Here is a 14,469-nt window from a genome sequence, read left to right as displayed (position 1 = left end):
AATTTGATCTTTTCTGTCCAAATGTATGAACGTTGAAAAGTTTAATAGATCTCACTTTTTCTTTCCGCTTCGAAGCTAGGAGGAAAATCTCTAACGGATAATTCCTGAGCCAAATGAAACCAAACCAAGCCACCATTATTCATCATATTAATTGAACTGTGAACAATCTTGTGTCAATTTTTTACATAATGAATACTAGACATGAAAGTGTTCTCTGCACGGAGTAGGTTTGTGGCAACCGTTTTCAAAGCCTTTATGGGATCCCACAAGTAATTCAACATTCTAGACTCTGCCTCAGTGTTGATACATAAAAAATAAACATAAGCTTCAACTACTGTTAATTTAAAGACCCTTTCTTTCATAGCCGCTAATCCATGAGATCCAATGATTTCGAATCTTTCATTGTTAGTCTGTTAACAATCTGAATAGAGAGTCAAGGAAATGTATTAATAATTGTTCAAGTTAAAATACCAATGATGATGACGTAATTGCTTTAAAATTTTGTGATTTAACGCTACATCGTTCTTACGCAAAGGCTAGAGAGACAATTAACTCATCAAAAAAAGCCAAGTTCATGCCGAAGTTTTTTTTTTATTGTTTATTTTTGCCATCATATGATGATGGGAGAAGGCAATATAGTTTTCATCTGTAACGGTATTCTTCTCAGGTTGGTGTATGTACATATTTATTCTGGATATTGTTATATCGAGTTTTTATATTATTACATTTGTCGTGCAATTTGGATACTTCATTTCGATTAGTGTTTCTTTAAAAGGCCAGAAACAAACTTACTAACATTGGGTTCAAAGCCTTATTGGTCAAATGTAATAAAAAAATGAATTAGACATAACGTTTACTTAGCTTATTTAAATATTTCCGTTTTGATTTACAAAATAAACTATTGTATGATACTTGCAGATAAACCGAATATCCCCAAGTCTATGTATGCAATTGTTTTGCTTGAATTAGATTACTACGATCTATGTTTGTCAATAATTGTTCAACTTACTTTGCATTGCACTCAAGTCATATTGATTTATGTGGTAAGGTGTATGCAAATTGCATATTTCTTGGTATGGGGTACTAACAATTTTCTTCTAAGAGAACATTTTAACAGGTACTACTTTTCGCAATCAAAAAATGTGTACTTGGTGAAACATTCAGTGACAGAATTACTTCCTTTTTAAAAAGAGTAACTAAATATTACTAAACAAACATATATTCTACAAGAATCTTATTGTAATTTTTAATCGTAATATTTCTAAAATTCAATGAAAACCAATATATATATATATATACAACACTAAAAAAAAAAAAAATTAATCTCAGAACACCAAAGATACTTAATGAAACATTTTACATGTTAATGAAGTAAACCGAATAAATAAAATAACAAAACACGAAGAAAGAATAAATGAAAGCTTGACCAAGCAAAAAAAGTAACGATTAGAATATAGTCTCTAAATGAACAAGGACAATACTGTGATCAAACCATACAACCAAGCAGAATGTTGAATAATAGAACCAGAACCATCGTATGTGGAAACAATTAAGGTATTGGTTGAAGGTGAGGATGAGATCGCCTGTTGACTCAATGTGGTTTGTGGGGTATTAGATACAATAATGTTGTCGTTGGTAGCAAAATTAGAATGTGATTGATCGTTTGATGCACTAGTAACAACTTCACTATTAATAGTCATAGATGCTGAAGTACCTGTTGTTAAAGCTGGACCAGAATTAGTTGATGAAGTGTTGCCACCATTTTCGGGAGTAGGTTGTGAAGTAGTATTCAGTTCATCGATTGTGCTTGAAACAATTAGCAGTATTGAAGGTTGTTCAATAGTATTTGTAGATTCAGTAGTTGCGTCAGTACTAGAAGGAGCGATAGGTGATGAGGATTCTGTTGGACTGCTTGTAGTAACTTCAATTTCAGTGTAAGTGGTAGATTCAGAATTTTCACCCATACTTGATTTCAAATGAGTGGATGATGATCCATGAGAACCAGTTCGGTTGTCTTCTCCATTTGCAGTTGCTGAAGCATCTGTTGTCACAGTTGGAACTGAACTGGTTAATGAAGTATTGTTACCATTTCCGCCAATAGGTTGTGAAGTAGAAATCAGTTCATTGATTGTGTTTGAAATCGTTGGTGATCTGGTAGGTTGTTCTATAGTATTTGTAGATTCAGTAGTTAAAACAGTACTAGAAGGAGCAACAGGTGGTAAAATGCTTGTGGAACTTGTTGTTACAATTTCGATTTCAGTTGAAGTAGTAGATCCAGAATTTACGCCCATACTTGATTTCAAGTAAGTAGACTGTGATCCATGGGAGCCGCTTTGGTTGTCTCCGTCACTTGTAAATGTAACCTTACTTTCACTAACTAAGACACTTGGATTTGTAGACATTTGAGTCAATGATGTCATTGAAGTAGATAATGGGTTTGGACTAGTATGAGTAGTAGTAATAGAAGAATCTGTTGAAATTGATACTCCTGACTCTGAAGAATTCTCAGATGATGTAGCACTAATACCACCAGTGGAAGAATGTAAATCAGACACCGTGGTTGTGGAATGTACAGTATTAATTACCATTGATGATTCACTATCATCCGGATTTGTAACAATACCAGAAGAACTAGACAGTTCAGAACATCCTTTGTCATCGCTACAAATCATTTCTGTAGTTGTTCTTGATTCAATAAACAAAGTTGTGGATGATAACAACACATTATCATTATCAGTGGAAGTAGGAATATTGACAGAGGAAGACTCAATTGTTGTACTGTTGACGTAATGAGGACGCGAGAATGATGGAATGATACTGCTTATTTCATCCGAGGAGATAGAAATCTTTGAACTCGACATGGATTCATAAATAATTACAGTATCAGTACCACCTGGAGGGGCAGTAACAGTGGTAGTAGTAGCAAACGACTGAGACCAGTATTCAGTAGTAGTTACAGTATGGTTTGGTGGCTCTCTAATAATCACAGTGTCAGTACCACCTGGAGGGGCAGTAACAGTAGTGGTTGTGGCATAGGATTGAGACCAGTATTCAGTAGTAGTTACAGTATGGTTTGGAGGTTCTCTAATAATCACAGTGTCAGTACCACCTGGAGGGGCAGTAACAGTAGCGGTTGTTGCATAAGATTGTGACCAATATTCAGTTGTAGTTACAGTATGGTTTGGTGGCTCTCTAATAATCACAGTGTCAGTACCACCTGGAGGGGCAGTAACAGTAGCGGTTGTTGCATAAGATTGTGACCAATATTCAGTAGTAGTTACAGTATGGTTTGGTGGCTCTCTAATAATCACAGTGTCAGTACCACCTGGAGGGGCAGTAACAGTAGCGGTTGTTGCATAAGATTGTGACCAATATTCAGTAGTAGTTACAGTATGGTTTGGTGGTTCTCTAATGATCACAGTGTCAGTACCACCTGGAGGGGCAGTAACAGTAGCGGTTGTTGCATAAGATTGTGACCAATATTCAGTAGTAGTTACAGTATGGTTTGGTGGTTCTCTAATGATAACAGTGTCAGTACCACCTGGAGGGGCAGTAACAGTAGTGGTTGTTGCATAAGATTGTGACCAGTATTCAGTGGTAGTTACAGTATGGTTTGGTGGTTCTCTAATGATAACAGTATCTGTACCACCTGGAGGGGCAGTAACAGTGGTAGTAGTAGCAAACGACTGAGACCAGTATTCAGTGGTAGTGACAGTTGGGTTTGGTGGTTCTCTAATGATAACAGTGTCAGTACCACCTGGAGGGGCAGTAACAGTAGTGGTTGTTGCATAAGATTGTGACCAATATTCAGTAGTAGTTACAGTATGGTTTGGTGGCTCTCTAATAATCACAGTATCGGTACCACCTGGAGGGGCAGTAACAGTAGTGGTTGTTGCATAAGATTGTGACCAATATTCAGTAGTAGTTACAGTATGGTTTGGTGGTTCTCTAATAATCACAGTATCGGTACCACCTGGAGGGGCAGTAACAGTAGTAGTAGTAGCAAACGACTGAGACCAGTATTCAGTAGTGGAGACTGTTGGGTTTGGCAGTGGAACTTGCACAACGACTGTATCTATTGAGTCTGTAGGATTGGTCTGTGTTGTAGTAGTAGTGATTGTTCCTGTCCATTCACTAGTAACAGTTGTGGTAGTGTGATATGGAACATCAACGATAACAGTAGCAGTTTCTCCAATTGGTGCAGTTTTGGTCAGGTAAGAAGTAGTCACACCAACGTATGATGTTGTGATGGTAGTTGTTGGAATAGGTTGCAAAATTTCAATTGTTTTAGTTTTGTCAACATCGGAATTGAATGGTAAAGTAGTTACAGCAGTAGTACTATCTGTAACTGTTCTTGTTGTAGCAACAATGACAATACCGTTAGACCCGGCTTCCCCATTTTTGTATCCAGACCATCTTAAAGTAAATGGTTTATGTTGCACGCTACCACCAACACAAGTATAATCATTGGTATATGACAAGGTATACAGGTTAACATCCGAAGCAGTAATGTAAGCGTCGATAAATGGACGATAACCAGCAGGAACATTTCTGTATGTGATTGTAATACCTGTAGACGAACAAGTTTTAGTGTAACTAAATGATTCTGATGACACTGGAAAATTCCAATCATTCACACCATTTGTAATTCCAACATGAACATTTGAACAGTCAAAAGAAACACCACCATTACTACTCGAAAATCCAATTGTACCAGATGTATAACCTCTTGCACATTGTGGTGCTACAAAAAGAGATGTGACTTTATTGAGACTTGGCATAAGTCTGGAGGAAGTCAAATATCCAGTTGAATCAACTGTTGATTTTTCAAAATCAACAGTAGTTGAGACTTTGTTGTCGCCGTCGGTAAAAGTGACGGTGTTGGTACCAGCAGTGAAGCATTTGGAGTCTTCTAAATCAACTGACGATCCCGTTCCACCTACATTGAATGAGATGGGTAAAGTAACGGTACCAAAAGCCTTAACAGATGAGGTTAAAGCACTGTTAACAGTACATGTTAATGATGAAAAAGTTGTGAATTCTTCACCCGAATAAAACAGACATGTAGCATATTTAACACCATTGGCGGTCAAATCAACAGATGTTTGGGTAGTTATGAATTTGAACACACAAGGCATGATCAATGTAAATGTGTCTCCTGGATCTGCAGTAGTGCCGTCTAAAGACCAACCTAAGACAGCATTCCAAGTTGGGTATCCGGGACCCTTAAAAGCGTAATTAGCAGCATTGGACCAAGTCAATGAGTCGAAACTGTTAAAAACACCAGTGATTGTCTTTGCAGTCGCAACCGACAAATATACGAATAACAATATAAATTGTTGAAGCATCTAGTGTTAGCAGTTGTTTGGTTGTATAACAATTCTGATGAAGTGAAACTAGAAATGAAAAATCATTACATCTCAATTGAGAGGGAGGGGGGGGGAAGAGCCTCTTTTATAGAAATTGATGAAGTTTTAACAAAAGCATCTCTTTCCATTCCCTTTTTTTTTTGCAATTGGCAATAAACAGCAAAGTTCATAGTCCATTTTGTATTCAAGATGATAAAATCACCCCTTCGAATTTCGGAAGTATACAAACACACATTAAAATTTCGGTATGCATGGTTTATTCTCATCTTCATATTTCAATACTGGATGATGTGTATATCCAAAATTTAGATCATGCTTTCAATACCTAAAATTTCCGGCGGAGGGTTTACAAAACGCAAGTTGAAACGAAAAATGCAAGTCACAATGACGTTGTACTTTTTTCTTTCTTCATCTTATTACAAATCAAAGTCAATACTAGCCATATCATTTCCTTAAATGGTGGTACAATTGACAATGCTAATATTAAAAGTTTGACAATTAGCTACCTGAGTTGAAAATTCTACCATCTATATCTCCAAGATGATTTGCAATGCATCGTAAATTTGATGTCAATCTTTATGAGAAAATTCCAATGACTTAACACTTTCGATGTAGATTTGAGGCGGATTCAAAGATATGATGCAAAACCCATGTTTTCAGTTATTTCTTTTTGTCTTACTTTTTGGGGCCTCCTATTATACTTTGCAAATCAAGAACTCTGAAATACCCGTATAGGCATGATGATGACGATGTAGTGATACTTCATGTGTTTGTCCTTTCATTTAGTTGCAGCAACTTTATAAAAAAAGAAATGATGAAAAATAAAATTATTAGACATTAGTCGTTATGCTGTTGAAAGGAAATTCGGCTTTGTGGTAATTATATTATCATTCTCCTTGGACTAAATATACTTCTGGTTTGGTGATAATTTTTTATTTGGAATCTTCTTCCATAGAATCTACGAGCAATGAGCCAATTAAAAGTTGCCCAGGGTTATATTAATTCAACAAATAGTTTTCTAACCGGGTTGTGGATTTGAAGAATGATAACTCATGCTCTTTTCAATTATAGACCCTATTTGCAGTGAATTTTACAATCATAAAAAATTACTTGAACAATTAGAATGTGGAGTGAAAATATTTTGTTGGCTTTTTTTTCTTTCGGACTTAAGGGAAGAAATGAAAAAAGAAAGAAGTGAACAAAAACAAAAACCACATACAATAATGGAAAGAACTAAAAAATCAAGTTCTAGCGAAGGAATGTTTATTATTATTTATTCATGTACTATATATGAAATTGCTGTACAAAGCTCTCCAATCTATAATAATAATTAGTCTAAATAGAAAAAAAGAGAAACTTCTAACGATATTCTTAGCACTGTTAGTTTTAGTTTAGTTTGTAAGTACAAAAGAAAGAAAGAAAAAGAATAGGCCATCCCTTCCGTAGAACAAAAACCCTCTAATGACTAGAACAAACTAATTTTGACATTAAAGACTAAGAAAAAACTAATGCAAGTTTTTCGATTCCTTGAAAATGGACATTCCCAATGCAATAATCAATATTACATTTATTCACGTTCTAGACTCGGTATTCCTTGCCCTAAACCATTTTCTGGATGGCTATGGGGGACTGTTTTTTCCTTAAACCTAGATGCTTTACACAACTAATCAGTGTTATCAGTTATATTCTTTAAGTTTCTGTTAATAATCCTCTATCTCACCTTACGATTAAACAATTGAGAAAAAGTAGAGTTTATCTTAAAAGGGTTCGTTTAAATTTCCGTTTTATTGTATTTAGTCACTGGTATTCTACACAGCAATCCAGGAAATCCTATTGTTCCAAACTCCTGTTTTGGAATTTAGTAGAAATCCAGAATTCTTGGCTTGCTTTGATTATTTAAGTTCAAAAAAGCATAAAATTGATTATCAGTTGTTTATCCAATGCATCAGTGTCGAAGATATTTTTAATCAACCATGCCACTGCCAAGTAGTAATTATGTTTTTAGTTACTTTTATTTTATTTTATTTCATTTTTCAGTACAAATGAATAGGTAGATTGAAGCAATACAAGATACGAGTAAATAGACCTCATGATTGGGTCGCTTGAGAAAACGTTGTTGTAATGAGGTCAATGCCCTTGCAATTACGCAATACACATAAAAACATGATTTGGGAATTATTTAATTGGTGGTACATCTTCTATTTTCTATTTCCTATTATAACTTTTCATTTATGGTTTATTGTACAACTAGACCTAAAAGGAAGAATAGAGAAATATGCCCAATCTCTTTGTGAATATTTGCTTTTGTGCCCTTTGATAACATACCGGCAATAAGGAAATCAATGCCGAAGCAATGGAGTTTTAGTAATTGCGTTATTTTCTTCCTTGGATAAGTGATACTCGTGCCACCTGATGACGAGAGTATTTCACTTACGAATAATTTTGACACACCAATTTCTACAGAATGACTACCAAATACGTAGATGGTGTTTATCTATTTATTCTAAGCGAACACCAAGTTTTTGAATTTGAAGAGTGACTTGTAGGGGATCCCAGCTATTCATTTGCCAATCTCGTAAAAAAAAATGTCACGAAAGATTAAATTCGTGTTGTCATGACAGTTTCGATCAAATACGGTCAACATTAAATGGCAAGAGTTAGCTTCAAGTGGACGATACATGTGTCTAAGAACCTGGAATTTTTCAACATAACCGAAAATGTCGGCTTTGTGGATTGTTGATTACATAGGTCATAATACAGTTGGGATATTTATTTTGCTTTTTTGTGCAATTACAAGGGATTTTTTTGCCGGGAATTGAAAATGTTTGAAATCTTTCAATGAGAGATTTCAAGTACCGCCTCAAATGCAAGTCCTGCAAAATTGTATTATTGGTCACGGGTGAACCGTTGTACCAGTTGCAACAATTGGTTTCCTTCCTGTTAAGCATATCACAAAGAGTTGTTGGGGGCTATCCTTTTTTTTTTTTTTTTTTTACAAAAAAAAGTTGTTTCAATCAGGATGGTTTTACTTTGCTCTCAAAGTGTCTAGGCTTGGTTATTCTATTTTTAGCATTCATTTCGCAACAATTTTAACCAAAAAAAAATTTCTCTCCAAAAATACTTCACGAAAATGAAAATGTAGTCATTTTACCAAATGCTGAATTGAGTATTTGACTCTAAATAATCAAATTATAGGTAATGGTCCATTTATTTGCAAGTGCATACCAGACTACAATATTAGTGTAAAGCTTATTACCTGTTACCTTTACAGCCACAGCAACATCCTTTGTCCTCTACTCTTCTTTACCAACAGGCCAACAACAATCCCAGACCTTGCTCTGATGAATAAACTATTTTATTAGCTTTCATCAATCAATATAAGGTTAGGTTGATTTCTCCACATTCAGTCGTGTATTCCCATCAAACAAGCTTCTCCTAGTTGCAGTTTATAATATAGTGTTAAAGAAAATGCGAATTTAACACGACCCTGTTTGAGGATTTTCGTGTAATCGTGGTCAATATTTGTTGATCTTTAAGATTTTTTTCTTCTTTGTTTTCTTTGACCTTTTTGGTACAGCCCACCTCCCAGCTAACCATCAAGAAAGTAACCCCACCATCATGAATTTCTTGCGCAAAAGAAGGTCTTCAGAAGATGAGGATGATGATGATATTTTAAACAATGATCCTGCCAGCTCCATTCACAAATCAAGAAAACCTCCTAATACTGCATTCAGACAACAACGATTAAAAGCCTGGCAACCAATATTGACACCAAAGTCAGTAATACCATTATTAATCTTAATAGCCATAATATTTACTCCACTAGGTATAGCTATTATTTACACGACATACAACGTACAGGATCTAATTGTCGACTATTCCATGTGTAACGAAGCCTCGAATAGTTTTGAAAATATTCCTAAGAAGTACACTGGATACCATTTCCGTGGACCCAGTTCCAACCCCAATTTTCAATGGCGTTTGGACAACAATAACACTTGTGTCATACAATTCAATCTTGCTAAGGACTTGAATGGTCCAGTTTACTTGTACTACAAGTTGACGAATTTTTATCAAAATCATCGTAAATATGTCGAAAGTTATGATTTAGAGCAATTACGAGGGGAAGCCTTGTCAAGTGATGATGTTACTGATAACTGTAAGCCTTTGAAACATCGTGTATATAATGGAAAGGAAAAACTTATTTATCCTTGTGGACTAATCGCAAACAGTTATTTCAATGATACCATATCTAGTCCAGTTTTGTTAAATGCAAGGAACGGTGATAACAATGAAACTTATGTATTTAGCGATCAAGGAATATCTTGGCCACTGGATCGTAGTCACAAGTTCAAGAAGACACAGTATTCACCAGATGAAGTAGTCCCTCCACCAAATTGGGACGAGATGTATCCCGATGGTTATACAAAAGACAATATGCCCGATTTACAAACCTGGGAGCATTTGCAGAACTGGATGAGAACTGCAGCTCTACCTTCATTTTATAAGTTATACGGACAAAATACCACTCAATCGATGTCTAGTGGCACATATCAAATCAGTATTAAAATGAACTACCCAGTTGAAGTATTTGGTGGCACCAAGAGTATAGTCATAACTACAAACACCATATTTGGAGGCAGAAATATGAGTTTAGGGGTTATTTACATTATAGTAGCTGTTGTTGCTTTAGTTTTAGGAATCGCATTTTTGTTGCAGTATTTGATAAAACCTAGAAAAATGGGTGATCATGATTACTTGCAAGACTCAAATGGTGGCGATATAACTACCTACAGAGATCAATTGTAAGTATATAAATCATGTAAGGTGTATAGAGGATAGTTATTTGAATAAAGGTTTGCTGTTCATGTTTCAAAGTAACTAATATGTACCACATTTCAAAAAAAAAAAAACAGATTCAACTTTATCAAAACTTGTCCCCTCGCACATTTTTTTTTTTCCCCTTCCCATTCTATATTCTCTTCAATGAAAAGACAAGACGTAAAAAAAAAAATCTTCAACAAATCTTGAATTCTGGAACTAGATTTTGATACAAACAACTGGACAATACATATTAAACAAAGGCCACTAATAAACAGATCAACGAATAATGAATATTAATCCACATCTTCAATATTTACAACAACAACAGCAACAGCAGCAGAAGTCGCAGCCACTGCAGTCGAACCAATCTCAATCAAACCAATCACCTCAGTTTTCTCAATTACAATTACAACAATTACAGAGACAACAGTTATTGAATCAACATTTACAACAACAACTGCAACTGCAAGTGCCACCACAATTAACACAACAACTGATGGGAACTCCTACATCAACCAATCCACTATTGGCAGTATTAAATGGAGGTGCAAATTCAAATACTACGTCCACTGGTAATGGTTCATTATCATCAAATCCAGTGTTACAACAATTACAATTGCAACAACTCCAACAACAAGCTCAACTTCAACAATTACAAGCTCAGCAGCAACAGCAGCAACAGCAACAGGCTATACCAATCATAAAAGAAGTATGGAGTAGTAATTTGGAACACGAGTTTCAATCGTTAAGAACATTTATCAATGACAAAACATCAAAAGTTTTTATTGCCATTCATCAGGAAATTCCTGGCATAGTTGCTCGACCAGTGGGGACTTTTAAATCTTCTTCAGATTATCATTTTCAAACATTAAGAGCCAATTCTGATTTGTTAAACTTGATTCAATTATCATTATGTGTTGTCAAAATATCGAAAAACGAAACAATTAGCACTCCAGTGATTTGGCAATTTAATTTTTTGTATGATTTATCAAAGGAAATGTACAATGAAGAACATTTAGCCATGTTGGCACAAACTTCACAAATTAATTTCCAATTACTTCTGACACAAGGAATCCCACATTTCCAATTTGCAGAATTGATGATTGAAAGTGGATTAATTCTAGATGATAATATAAATTGGGTATCTTTCCATGCCGGTTATGATTTAGGGTTTTTTGTTAGTTTATTACTGAATGATGATTTACCCGTAGATGAACCTGACTTTTATTGGTGGTGTGCCAAGTATTTCCCAAACTTTTATGATTTGAAATATATTGGCAATCAAATATTGAACAAACCTACAACAAATGGAGCAGGAACTAATTCAAATACTTTAGATGAAAAAACAAATAAACCTTCAATCGAATATTTGGCAGAGGAATTACATTTATTGCCCATATCACCAGCAATTCGACAACATTTTACCAATTCTACTTTCCATTCACAACAATTAACTTCTACATTACATGCTTACTTGTCAATGGAGTGTTTCAAGGAATTGTTGAGACGGTCAAATATGACATTATTAAGTAGATTCAAAGGTACTATTTGGGGGTTGGGTACTTTTAGTGGTGGTGGCACCAGCATTAACAATACAAATAATAACGGGGCCACTGAAGATGAAATTGTTGCTTCAAGAATTAATGGAATTTCTACACCATCCACTCCAGTTGGGATAATCAACAAAAGTGGTATGGTTCATTTTGGTGGTAGAGTGTAACATTAGTGTATTAATAAATAAATAATTATTATTCGCCCAAAAAGAAAAAAAAAAAAAATAAAATAAAATAAAACTACTATACAATAATCTATAAGATTACCCTGTTCATTACTCTTCTAATTTAGCTTTCTTTAGTTCTTTATTATTTTCATCTTCATCTTGCTCTTCTTCACGATCATCTTGGTCATGTTGCTCTTTCTCAGCAGCTTCTCTTTCCTGCCTCTTTCTTTTGTAACCAATTTTCTTATCCTCACCTGTTTTATCTTCATCTTTTTCTTCATCCTTTGGTGGAGGCACAAACCAAGGGATCTTACCACGGTTGAAATCATTCAATATTTGTTTAGAAACACCACTTTCATCCGGTTCACCACCTTTCAACAATCTACCTTGCTTCCTAGCAATTAATTCTATAAATTCAGTACTTGCTCTTTCCAATAGACTTTCGTCTTCTTCAAATTTACTCCAACCTTTGATTTCATAAGTTCTCTCAAGATGTTTTCTTTCACATTTTTGCAACATATCAGGGATATATTGTTCTGGGTTAGACACATGTTCCACTCTAACCACACCTCTAAATAAAATGTCAGCTTCAGTATCTTTGCTCAGGGGTGGAACAATCCCAGGACAATCAATCAAGAATATACGTTTCATCAAAGTAATATATTGCCACACTTTGGTTTCACCAGGGATAGGAGCAACTTGACAAACTTTCTTCTTACGCAATGTATTTATTATACTTGATTTACCAGTGTTTGGGTATCCTATGAACCCCACAGAAATTTGTTTTCTGTCTGAATGTAACGTTGAAAATTGTCTTAATAATTGAATCAAAGAACCTTTACCGAACGAATTGGTTATAGAAGCATGGAATGCTAATGTTGGAAAGGATTTGGATAAATGTTTAACCCAAGCAGCCTAATTAAACAATGTTAGTAATAAAAACAAAACAAAAACCATACTTCGACTTTTTTTTGTTTACTTTTCACAATAACAAAACCATTAGCAAATCGGAAACATAATCCAAAAGAACAACAACAACAACAACTCGATTTAAAGAAAAAAAAATAAAATGTCGGCCTCTATACTATGAAATAAACCAATGATGAATGCATTTCCGGTTAAGGAGAACACAAGGATTAATTTCTACTCAAAAAAAGATTCCGTAACAATTCTAAAGTATGTCAATAAAAACTATTAACAAAAAGTTGTGAACAAACTCTCATACCAGAACGGTGCAAGATCCAACTTGTGACTACAAAAAAAAAAATAGCCACTCCTTGGGAACACAGGGCGAATTGTATTATTCTTCCAAAGATGTAACAGGCAATAATGTGGTTGAAAAAAAATTGATAAAAAATCAAATGATTAATTATCAAAGCATTATCACCCTGACTAAATGCTTTGGTGCAAGTATATTGTTATTGTTTGTTGTTTTTTAGATATATTCCCTAGAATTGCAAGGTTAGTAGTAAAAAAAATAGTCCAAAAAAATCCCAGTTTTTTAAACATACCGCTACCCAAGTTGGAACTAAATCACATTTGTTTAGAACATAAATTAAATGTTTATGAGGGCATTCATCCCGTATGTATTTCTCAACTGATTCACATCTGGTACCAATTGGATCTCTAGCATCCAACACATGTATAACCACATCAGAAGAGTCAATGACCTTGTATAACTCATTCCAAATACGTTTAGATTGACCTTTATGGAAAATAGCCTCTTTGGCTTCTTGAGTGAAATCATCTTTATCCAAGATAGATCCACCCATTAATCCAAGAGTTGAATTCAATTCTTGTTTTTCTTGGAATTGAGTCGAATCAGCTTCAGCAGCGTTTATTAAATCTTCCAAACTAGAAGCAGCAACTCTAGGTTTCTTACGTTGTTGTTTAGGACCAAATGTCGAAGAATAAGATTCAGTCTCAATGATTTTAGCAGTCGGCGATTCAGTAGTATCTTTCTCGTCCAATAATGACATTGGCAATTTATTTCTTTTCAATAATACTTGATATGAATCTTTGGATTTTTCACCCATGGCCTCTCTGAAATGGGTTAAAGCATCCTGAGCAATCACTCTTGTGTTTCCAAACCATTTCCTATTGGGATCAACTCTTGCATTTGGTATATCTGTACTTTGCAAATCAGCAGCTTTTATTATTTCCCCCTTCTTATTACGAATGGCTCTTCCTTGTTTATACATATTCAAATGTTTCACTTTTTTGGCATCACGATAAAAATTCTCTCCTTTAACTCGAAGATTACCATCTCTGGTATCATTCTCCCTTACCCTTCTTTGCTTTTCCTTCTTTTGAGTACCCATGATGTGATATATGTTTATGTATAATTAAAAGGGAAAGAAAGAAAGAAAAAGAGTACTAAAAATGTAGAGAGATGAGATCGTGTAGGATTTTCTTTTTTTTTTTTTGGGCTGGTAAAAAAAAAATTTTTTTTTTAAGGGATGGGCCAGACGACTTTTCTTCAGGAAAATGTCGTTGTCGCCTCAATATGGCATTTAAACGACAATTTTGCAATAATAATGGTAATATCTCCTATTG

The 14,469-nt window shown here is 34.7% G+C and overlaps 4 protein-coding genes across 4 annotated transcripts; 2 read left to right on the top strand and 2 right to left on the bottom strand. All coding sequences in view use genetic code 12, as the record gives it.

Annotated features, from left to right (window-relative positions):
• Window positions 1-1,460: 1,460 nt before the first annotated feature.
• ALSD2 (agglutinin-like protein, putative) lies at window positions 1,461-5,348 on the bottom strand (the record flags this gene model as incomplete). The annotated part of the gene is made up of 1 exon (XM_002421088.1): window positions 1,461-5,348. One exon carries the CDS (start codon window positions 5,346-5,348, stop codon window positions 1,461-1,463), a length of 3,888 nt encoding a protein of 1,295 aa, XP_002421133.1.
• Window positions 5,349-8,987: 3,639 nt separating this feature from the next.
• Window positions 8,988-10,178, top strand: CD36_64200 (cell division control protein, putative; the record flags this gene model as incomplete). Its single annotated transcript, XM_002421087.1, has 1 exon — window positions 8,988-10,178. One exon carries the CDS (start codon window positions 8,988-8,990, stop codon window positions 10,176-10,178), a length of 1,191 nt encoding a protein of 396 aa, XP_002421132.1.
• A 301-nt stretch (window positions 10,179-10,479) lies between these two features.
• Window positions 10,480-11,913, top strand: CD36_64190 (RNase of the DEDD superfamily, putative; the record flags this gene model as incomplete). Its single annotated transcript, XM_002421086.1, has 1 exon — window positions 10,480-11,913. The coding sequence occupies one exon, from the start codon at window positions 10,480-10,482 to the stop codon at window positions 11,911-11,913; it is 1,434 nt and encodes a 477-aa protein (XP_002421131.1).
• Window positions 11,914-12,021: 108 nt separating this feature from the next.
• Window positions 12,022-14,234, bottom strand: CD36_64180 (nucleolar GTP-binding protein, putative; the record flags this gene model as incomplete). The annotated part of the gene is made up of 2 exons (XM_002421085.1): window positions 12,022-12,828; window positions 13,425-14,234. 2 exons carry the CDS (start codon window positions 14,232-14,234, stop codon window positions 12,022-12,024), a joined length of 1,617 nt encoding a protein of 538 aa, XP_002421130.1.
• Window positions 14,235-14,469: the final 235 nt, after the last annotated feature.

This window comes from Candida dubliniensis, chromosome 6 (assembly GCF_000026945.1).
Source record: "Candida dubliniensis CD36 chromosome 6, complete sequence".
Classification (NCBI taxonomy): Eukaryota; Fungi; Ascomycota; class Pichiomycetes; order Serinales; family Debaryomycetaceae; genus Candida; species Candida dubliniensis.
The sequence above is the reverse complement of the archived record's forward strand: the minus strand, read 5'-3'. Positions and strand labels throughout refer to the sequence as shown.